Source organism: Typha angustifolia, chromosome 14, assembly GCF_048772165.1.
Source record: "Typha angustifolia cultivar Huaian chromosome 14, ASM4877216v1, whole genome shotgun sequence".
Classification (NCBI taxonomy): Eukaryota; Viridiplantae; Streptophyta; class Magnoliopsida; order Poales; family Typhaceae; genus Typha; species Typha angustifolia.
Window position 1 is genome coordinate 12,490,002 of NC_133252.1, and position 10,122 is coordinate 12,500,123.

The window sequence follows — 10,122 nt, forward strand, 5'->3', positions numbered from 1 at the left end:
TTTTTGATATTATTCTGATAATCTCCCGGCGACTTTTCCAAAGTAGCATGCGCTACACCGTTTCGTACTTGTCCGCACTCGCGCCCTGTCCTTCCTTCCCCCATATACTCCCCTCCCCACATATCATTGTTTCCCGCTTCTTTCCCATTTTGCCCTTCATCCTTGCCCTTCCGTACTGTACCTGTAACCCCTCTAATTACGATCCTACCCGCACCCATCCATGCCCCGCTTGCAGTGGCCCGAGGACATTCTAGTAACTTGGGGATAATACCGGTGAAGGTTATTTTAGTAATTTCGAATCTCACCTTCTTCTTCCTCCTCTTAAAACAACCCCACGGTTTTCGGTTTTCGGTTGTCTCCTTTCCTCCACCTCCGCTTCCTCTTCCTCCATTGTTATCGATTAAACCTAACTCTAGAAATCCTTATCACAGTTCGCACCTCGCCTTCCATGGAAGAGATCGGCGATTGCTGCGGAAGAGCTCCCCAAACGCTGGATCTATTCTCCAAGAGGTCGTATCCGATCTCGTGCTCTTACTCCAGATCCAAGAAGCAGAGGCTATGCATGGAAGATGAGATGAGTGTTAACCCCTTCGAGTCCTTGGCAGAGGGGGTCGTGTTCTTGATCCTTGATCGCCTCGACCAGAACCCCCTCGACAAGAAGTCCTTCTCCCTTGTCTCCCGCTCCTTCCACGCCATCGAATCCAGTCATCGCCGGACGCTTCGCCCGCTCCGCTCCGATCTCCTCCCGGCCGTGCTCTCGCGGTACTCCTCCGTCTCCCACCTCGACCTCTCTCTCTGCCCTCGCGTGAGCGACGCAGCTCTCGCTTACATTGCTCGCTTTCTCCGGTCGTCGCTGCGTTCGATCGATCTCTCGCAGTCTAGGTCGTTCTCGCACGCGGGGATCGAGAGACTCGCGCTGAACTGTGCTGCGTTGGTGGAGATCGACTTATCGAATGCAATGGATCTGAGCGATGCGGCAGCGGCGGCGATCGGGAGGGCGAAGAATCTTGAACGGCTGTGGCTGTCACGGTGTAAGATGGTGACGGATATGGGGATCGGGTGCATCGCGGTCGGGTGTTCGAATTTGAGGTTGCTTTGCTTGAAGTGGTGCTTGGGGGTGACAGATTTGGGGGTAGGTTTGGTTGCAGTGAAGTGTAGGAAGCTTCAGTGTTTGGATATCTCGTACACGACGGTAAGTTTTTGATGTCTTAGGCGCAGTATCAAAATGTCAAATTTTTTTTGCTTTTCAATTATTTTGGATGAAAGAATATAAGAAACAAAATCACAGCTTTAAATTAATATCTTTTGTTTCTGACTTCCAGATCACGCAAAATAGCCTTCCAGCTATCTTGCAACTACCATATCTTGAAGATTTGGCTTTAGCAGGATGCCTTGGTATTGATGATAAGGCCCTCAAAAGTGTTAAACAAGGGTGCAAGTCACTGGAGGTAAATTATCTAATTAATACCAGTTTAGAGGGCAATATCTTCCTTATAGATATTCCGAGCTCTTTATTTCTTGTAAATGATGAGGTAGTAGATGTTTTTGTTCATTGTAATCTTGTAACTGGTCTAAAAGATTCTGCCCAAAGGATTATCTGATTTGTTTTCTTTTTCCTTTTTTGATATTAGGTATTTCGAGAGCAAATTTACATATGCCTCTTAGATATTAGCATATTGAAGAAATTAATAATTCAACTTTGAGTTGACTATTAGATGCTTCAAACTGCGCTAGATGGAGAAGACAATCACATTAATTGTGTGACTGGTGTCAATATGTACTTTTTGTTATTAAGTAATGGGTTATTCCAAATTATGCAAAACATAGTTTTCTTGAGAAATTCTTGATGTTGGCTGTCAAGCTATAACACCATCCTCCTCTACGTATAGCTGGTCTCCATATTCGGGATAACAGATTATGCATTATGACATTTAATTTATGGAAGCATATATCCTATTCATGATCTGTTCAAATAAATAGCTTACTCATGTTATGTAGATATATCAAGAAGTACAATCTTGTTGAGATCAATCCAAGCATGTATTAACTACTTTCTTGTAAAATTATGGTTTTCAGCTTGACTTTAACTTTTCCTTGCATACAGATACTTGATATGTCAAATTGTCAGCATGTCACTCATGTTGGATTATCTTACATGTTAAGTAGAGCCCCAGGTCTGCGCCAACTAACTTTTGCATACCACTGTTCAGTAAGTATTATACTTCGTGCAGTAATTAAGATCAGAAGAAAGAGGAAAATCTGACAATCCTGACACATATTCCGTATTGATGGTGATGCAGGTTAGTCATTCCATTTCCAACAGCATAGAGAAGCTCTCCAAGTTGCAAACGCTCAAGTTAGATGGTTGTCAGGTCACGTCAGCTGGTCTAAGATCAATTGCAAGTTGTTCTATATCTTTGAGGGAGCTGAGCTTAAGCAAGTGCTCAGGAGTGACAGACGAGGGCCTTTCTCTCATTGTGACAAAACACAAGGACTTGATGAAATTAGACATTACATGCTGTCGCAACATAAGTGATGCTTCATTAGCCAGCATAACTAGCTCATGCACTTCACTTACGTCTTTGAGGATGGAATCTTGTAGCCAGGTTTCTTCTATGGGGTTTTGTCTAATTGGACGCCGCTGTCATCTCTTGGAGGAACTGGACCTTACTGATAATGATTTGGACGATGAAGGTTCTTATCTTACATACTTTCAGATTATTAATACCTTCCTGATGAATCGCAATTGATCATTGTATATTTGTTATGCAGGATTGAAAGCTATCTCAGGGTGTCGCAAACTTTCTAACTTAAAAATTGGTATATGCTTGAAGATTAGTGACGAAGGCCTCATCACTCTGGGAAAGTCTTGCTCAGAACTGCAAGAGCTTGATTTGTACAGGTTTGTGAATATTCAAAACTGCACTTTCCTTCTGTGGTTTCCTCATTTTGTTGAAAGTGGCACCAGAATAATTGTCTTTAGAATTTGTCAGCTAGGTTGTGATCAAAGAAATAATCTGATGAAAAACTTATTGATTTCACAAATGTTTTTATGAAGAAAAAGCTTTGGAAACAGGCTAGTTAATTCCAGAAAATGTGGAAGTTAAAGCCATGTCGCAAATTACAGAGAAGAATTGTTATTGTTCTTTTAAGTCTTAAAATGATCTTTTAGTTTGAGATAACTGGTGGAAAGGCTTTTGGATTGTATGAAGAGTTACTACTTTGCGCATGATATTTTGAAAACCCTGCTTTGATGTAATTCCTTTATTTGCATGGGTGGGTATCTAACTGTCCCAAGATATCCCCTGACTGCACTGGTTGGTCTAACTTATGATTTATTGTTCCAGGTCGGTAGGAATAACTGACAAGGGTGTTGTTGAGATAGCTGGTGGTTGCCCTGTGTTGCAAACTATTAATTTAGCATATTGTACAGAAATAACAGATGAGTCTCTAAGATCATTGTCAAAATGCTCAAAGTTGAGCACACTAGAGATTCGAGGTTGTCATCGGGTCTCATCTGCTGGTCTCTCAGCTATTTCTATGGGATGCCGGCAAATTAACAAGCTTGATATCAAGAAATGCTATGATATCAATGATGCTGCAATGCTTCAAATTGCCCGCTTCTCTCAGAATCTCCGTCAGGTACTTGTTGGTGTCCTCTGTTGTTCAAGCCTACTTTAAGACGGTTCTGCATTTCTTAATTGTGTTCCTTTTGCCTTTGCAGATAAACCTGTCATACTGCTCGGTGACCGATGTGGGGCTTTTGGCCCTTGCCAGCATAAGCTGTCTACAGAACATAACTATTTTTCATTTGGTGGGACTGTCACCAAATGGCTTAGCAGCAGCGCTGTTGGCATGTAGAGGTTTAACAAAAGTGAGCCTTCACTCATCATTCAGATCCTTGATATCTCAACCTCTTCTTGAACACATTGAAGCCCGGGGATGTTTTCTCCGATGGATTGATAAACCTCTCCAGGTATAGTCCATCTTTTTGCCCAAAAGATTTGTTTACCTAACTGATAAAGGTTCTTGGGCCAATTCTCACATTATCTTGTTATCGTTACTGCCTAGATACCATATTACGGAGTCTACCTATTTACTCTACCAATAGATTCTTTTTTTTTTTGTGTATAAAATCCTTTTTAGTTACTTTAAATGCTTATTTTTATCTGACCGAGTAGAGTACTTTATGAGTACTTATTGAATGCATTCGGTAACTGATTACTTACGATGTGGCAGGTTGAACGAGAACGCAGTGAAGTATGGAAGCAGCAATCACAAGAGGTGTTTGCATAACAAAACCTCATTTCCTTACAAATCTGGGCAACCCTGTAACATATTGGAGTCATTATCACTCACCATTGCATTTCTCCATTCCTTCTCTTTGCTGAGAATGAGAGCTCCAGAATTTGTAATTATTCGTTAATTAATTTACCCATAAGAGGTGCCGAGACGGTTCTCCAAAACCACAGAAATATATTCCCTGGGCCTTCACTCTATCCGACTTTGCATTGGTGTGTACTTTGAACCAATCACTACTTATACGTGGTGGAAGGCCAGAGCATCTTTCTCAGTATTGATTGTGCAGGAAGTGTCCGTTGCATTACATGTAACCCCATTTCTAACCCTATTACTTCCTGTTTGGCAATCAATCACGCATCGGATCGCACCCCCAGAAATCGAGTCGATAAACATAATGCCACATCATATAATACTAATGCTAATACTAATAATTAATCAATATTATTTCAGTAAATTCTTAAACGTAAGTGTATATATATATATATAGTAAAAATTATTTATTACCAAATATTTAATTGAAGATAACAAAAATATATTTATAACAAAATTTTTTATTTTACACTAAATAAATAGAATTCAAACTTAAAAAATATAAATTTTAATAACATTTTATTCCATGAAAATAAGTACATTAAAAAAAATATTATTATAATATTAATAAACCAATACATTCTCCAATTCAATATTTGTTCAACGATAAAATAATGTATTTACTATTTTAACCAAATCAAACTTTCTCTCTTTTAAATTATAAAATAAGAAATTTGGGAAGAAATAAATATAAGGAATTGTAAATATTTTAAAACCATTATATTTTTTAAGATGAATTTATTCCTTATAGGATAAAATTTTACTTTTCTCGATTTTAAAACATAATACTATTTACAATTTTGTTATGATCTAAGCATAAATACATAGGATTAAATTAGAAAATAACTATTAAACCAGTATTTTAAAATTGTAAATTATTCAAGTTACAATAATACATTTTTATTTTAAATAATATATTAGAATGCACTCACATCGCTCTTCTTTATAATAATAAAAACATATACAATTTAATCTAAAATATCATTAAAATTTTAAATTTAATTTATATATAATATAGAAGTGTTTAAAAGTTATCCATGAAAAAAATTAATATAAATAGTTCATATTCATTGGTTAACCAAACAACAAATTGATCATCCTCATCGATCTAATTTAATCATCTAATTAGGCCCTTTATAACAAGAAGGCCCTTTTGGGCTATTGACTTGTAATCATACATTTGTCACCTTAATCAATAGAAGTTTCTTATGGATAGGTGTAGCTTTCCTACGTGTTTCTATGCTTCTTCTCTATGATCTATCCTTGCTAGTATATTCTACCAGCTGCATCCATATCGTCATAGTTGGGCCACCATAATTCATTTCCCTAATATTTATCTAATATTTATCTAATATTTATGATCGACGTTTCCGCAGGTGAGAAAAATCTCTTTCCCAGACTTTTCCTGTTCCCACCTTATAAATGGGTCCACCTAGATTATATAAAATTGTTAAAGAATTTAAGTAATAGATTACATAAGAGAAAGAGATGCTTAAAAAATATAGCATCTATTACTTTTATGATTACTAATCTTTATAAGATTATGTATTTCCGTCGACAAAATACATGAAACTTAGCTTTGAATTTCACAACAATTAAGAAAAAAAAAACTTGGTCAATAACTTGACCTACAAATCTCCAATTTTTTGGTTGAAAATTAGAGTATCTAACTATCACATAAATTTAGGGGGCAGGGGGAGCGGTAAAATATGTCATTTTCCATGACTTAACAGTGACTAGGATATTTTTGCCCTCCACAAAACAAATCTTGTCTTTGCCACTGGTGAACACTGTTTATTTATCCATATAAATAATTGCTTTATTGCTTCAGTCTCAACAAAATGCTTACAAATTTTTATACTTACATTTCAAATTCAAGTTTTATCCGAATTAATTATTTGTAATAATAGCTTATCCGAAGCAAATTACGAACTCCAAACGTACCGCTACTCATCTAGGTCTTGTTTATTTTGAGTTTAGAGTCTGTTTCTGAACTAGAGAATTCTAAACTCTTTCAGTAACTAAATATATTTTTATCTTTTTTTATATTAAATTAATATTATTATTTAAAAAGAAATTAAGACTAAAAAATAAAATTAATTCGAAGCTTACTCTCAAAGTAATACAATATCTTATATTGCATCATGACACTATTCAACCATATGTATTCATTCATGAAACAATATTTATTTATCCCCAGAACCAAGGGGTTGCTGAAAAGCACGTCAGCCAGAACCAGAAGAAAACAAAATAGAGAAGGCTTCAGGTCTCGTTTGCAACGCCACGTTTCAGGATAGCACGTGCATGGCACGAGCTTTGCTATGAGGACTTGTTCCAAGTATTATTATCAAATTGCAGCCCCACGATTCCGAAACAAATGAATCCCGTCCGTCCATCGAATTGTAATCTAATAGTTTCATTTTGGACCGGCGAAGTTACCCGGTACCCAAGCTTTCCTCCTCGGTGCTATCTAATTGGGGGTAGTTTCGTAACTGCACCTGTGTTAGAAGAAGTCAATGGAAAAATGTCGTGACGTCAGCAAGCAAATATGCAATAAAACATTAGGGGCACCGATGTCGCACCACGGAACAGAACCCTTTCCCTAAGCTGAACCAATCAGATGGCAGAGTCTCTTGGAGGGTCACATTGCGAGACGAACCGAGGACTTCCTCCGCAGTCAAAGAAACCCAGCCGCCAGTCAGACACACGAGATTTGACCAGTCAATGGTCAAACCTTGGTTCCCTTATATCTCCAGGGGGAGTTCTCTTTGCTCTCTTCACCTCCATCTCCTTTCTGGTCTCCTACGTACACCATTCCTCCTCTCCCATCTCTCCTTCTCTCTCTCTCTAATCCCTCATGCACACATAACGATCTTGAGCTCCATTCTATGTATTAACCTTCTAACTCGTAAAATATCAACACCCATATCTCTTTTAGACCTCTTCTCTCTTCTTCTCCTCTTTGCATCTCTTCTAGTCCCTATGGCTTCTTCCACAGGGAGCTTAGATACATCGGCTAATTCTATGCCGAACTTCTCCTTCTCTAGTTCTTTGTTCTCCGAGCTCCTCACCGGAGACGGCGGTGCCGAAGGAAGTGGAGGAAAGAATGGAGCAGTGTTGCCAAAGTTCAAGTCTAATACTCCTTCTTTGCTGCCCCTTTCCCCTCCTCCTATCTCTCCTTCCTCTTACTTTGCAATACCATCTGGGCTTAGCCCTGCTGAGCTGTTGGATTCACCTATGTTTGTCAATTCTAATGTAAGTTATTGAGTTGTTTACGCCTTTTTGATCATTTGTTATGAGCTACTTTCTAATTCTCTGATGTAGTACTACAAAAGGGCTAAACGTTGATATCCTTAACATACACCTAATTCAAGGATCTATTGATGTTATGTTATCCTGTCATCACCATGAATAGCTTGAGGCAAATTTCTAAGTAATTTTCATGAGTTCACACTCCTGATTGTCTTTTCCCTTAATTTCCTAGTATCATCTACTTAATGATTTAATCTAATCGTGAACCAGAAAGCAGTACTTGAGCATAAAACTCGTTTGGCTAACTATGTTTATGTTTTAATTCTCTTATAGATGTTTCCTTCTCCGACTACTGGGAGTTTTCCTACTCAAACCTTCAACTGGAGAGACACTTCTTCGAGTTATCAGCAAGGCATCAAAGATGAACAAAATATCTACTCGGAATTCTCTTTTCAGACTCAACAAGCGGCGAAAGAAAACGCGCAGCGGTCTTCTTTCCACACTTCTTCGACGGCAATCTCATCGGTATAATTCATGCCTTTTTCATCTTGTTGTATCTCCAATTCTCTGGTTTCAAATTGGACCAACTCTAATATTTCCTATCTGCTCGTATAGGAGGAAGCCTACAGAAGTCATCAACAACCATGGAGCTATCAAATGCCCAACAACGATACCAACCTCAAAGTTGAATCCATCGCTCCGATTCGAACAAACTCGCCGGAGATTCCTAGTTTTCAAACCAACCCAACTACAGGATACAATCCTTCTATTCAAGCAGCTCAGACTCTAAGAGAACAGAGGAAATCAGATGATGGATACAACTGGAGGAAGTATGGGCAGAAGCAAGTGAAAGGAAGTGAGAATCCAAGAAGCTATTACAAGTGCACCTATCCTAGTTGCACGACGAAGAAGAAGGTCGAAAGAAACGTCGATGGGCAGATCACAGAGATTGTCTACAAGGGAAGCCACAACCACCCAAAGCCTCAATCCACCAGAAGGAATTCTGCTTCCGCTCAAGTAGTTCAAGCATCCATTGCTAATGAAGTATCTGAACATTCATATGGCACGCCGGTGGACTCAGTTGCGACACCCGATAACTCTTCGACCTCCTACGGCGATGATGAGATCGAAATGAGCTCACAGAGGACTAATCTGGGTGATGATTTTAATGAAAATGAGCCTGACGCTAAGAGATGGTAAGCATTTCATTTTGCCAAATGGACTTGTAGATATCATTACTTTGTGTAGAATGATGACATCTAATACAATTCATTGGTTTCATTCTATCAGGAAGAGTGAAGGCAATGGTGAAGGGATCTCGGCTTCGGGCAATAGAACAGTGAGAGAGCCTAGAGTGGTGGTCCAAACGACGAGCGATATTGATATCCTCGATGATGGCTACCGGTGGAGAAAATATGGGCAGAAGGTGGTGAAGGGCAACCCCAATCCTAGGCAAGTATTGTTGCATTGGAATTAAGCATTGTATTCCATAAATTCAAAAGACTTCATCACACTAGCACTAATTTATCATATGGAACTCTTTGGTTAGTAATATACTTCTCATAAAATTAGTATGATAGTTAGAACTTATATAGAGCTCTTCTTCTCATTGAAGGATTTGTTCTCACATTCTTATGGTTCTTGTTACTTGCAGAAGCTACTACAAATGCACCACCCTCGGTTGCCCAGTCCGAAAGCATGTGGAGAGGGCATCCCATGATCTTAGGGCGGTGATCACGACCTACGAAGGGAAGCATAACCATGATGTTCCTGCTGCTCGCGGTAGCAGCAGTCATATGGCCAACAGACCTCCATTTGACAATAATAACAACAGCAATAACCTTGCGATGGCGATAAGGCCATCCGCTATACCGAACCATGCTAACCAAATGACTACCAACACTTTCTTCAGCGAAAGGTCGAATGCGCCTATTAATGGCAATCAATTCGCCACCGATATGCTGCAAGCATCAGGGAATTATGGATTCTCTGGATATGACAATCCAATGTATTCCTACATGAATCAGCAGCATCAGCAGCATCAGCAGCAGCAACAACAACAAAGGAACATAGATGGAATCTTCTCCAGAGCAAAGGAAGAGCCTAAAGAGGATATGTTTCTCCAGTCATTGCTAGGCTGAAGTTAGTTGGAAGAAGACAACTTTGGAGACAGTTGATTTCTACTAATCATAATTCTTGTTGTAGATTCTTTTTACTAGGATCTTAGTATACTTGTGGAGGGATATAGATGACACGAACTAATTTGTTCATTTTTTTTTTCTTGGCCAAGTGCAGCTAGATGCCTGGTCTCTCTCACACCCATTACTCTGAAAGATTAGGATGGGAAAGAGGAAAACAAGTTGGAGTTTTTAATAAATGTATTTTCTTTTTTCTATTTTATATGATTCTGAGAGAGATCTTAGATTCCTTTTACAAAGCCAATAATACTTTTGTCATGTAGTAGCATGATGTGATTCA

At 38.7% G+C, this 10,122-nt stretch overlaps 2 protein-coding genes across 2 annotated transcripts; both read left to right on the forward strand.

Annotated features, from left to right (window-relative positions):
* The first annotated feature begins 344 nt into the window (after positions 1 to 344).
* On the forward strand, positions 345 to 4,586 carry LOC140776597 (F-box/LRR-repeat protein 3-like). Its single transcript, XM_073120342.1, has 8 exons — positions 345 to 1,192; positions 1,323 to 1,448; positions 2,105 to 2,209; positions 2,301 to 2,694; positions 2,773 to 2,902; positions 3,348 to 3,642; positions 3,725 to 3,976; positions 4,240 to 4,586. The coding sequence occupies exons 1-8, from the start codon at positions 449 to 451 to the stop codon at positions 4,294 to 4,296; spliced, it is 2,103 nt and encodes a 700-aa protein (XP_072976443.1). The 5' UTR covers positions 345 to 448; the 3' UTR covers positions 4,297 to 4,586.
* A 2,588-nt stretch (positions 4,587 to 7,174) lies between these two features.
* Positions 7,175 to 10,122, forward strand: LOC140776418 (WRKY transcription factor WRKY24-like). Its single transcript, XM_073120126.1, has 5 exons — positions 7,175 to 7,647; positions 7,978 to 8,169; positions 8,260 to 8,840; positions 8,935 to 9,096; positions 9,299 to 10,122. The coding sequence occupies exons 1-5, from the start codon at positions 7,375 to 7,377 to the stop codon at positions 9,783 to 9,785; spliced, it is 1,695 nt and encodes a 564-aa protein (XP_072976227.1). The 5' UTR covers positions 7,175 to 7,374; the 3' UTR covers positions 9,786 to 10,122.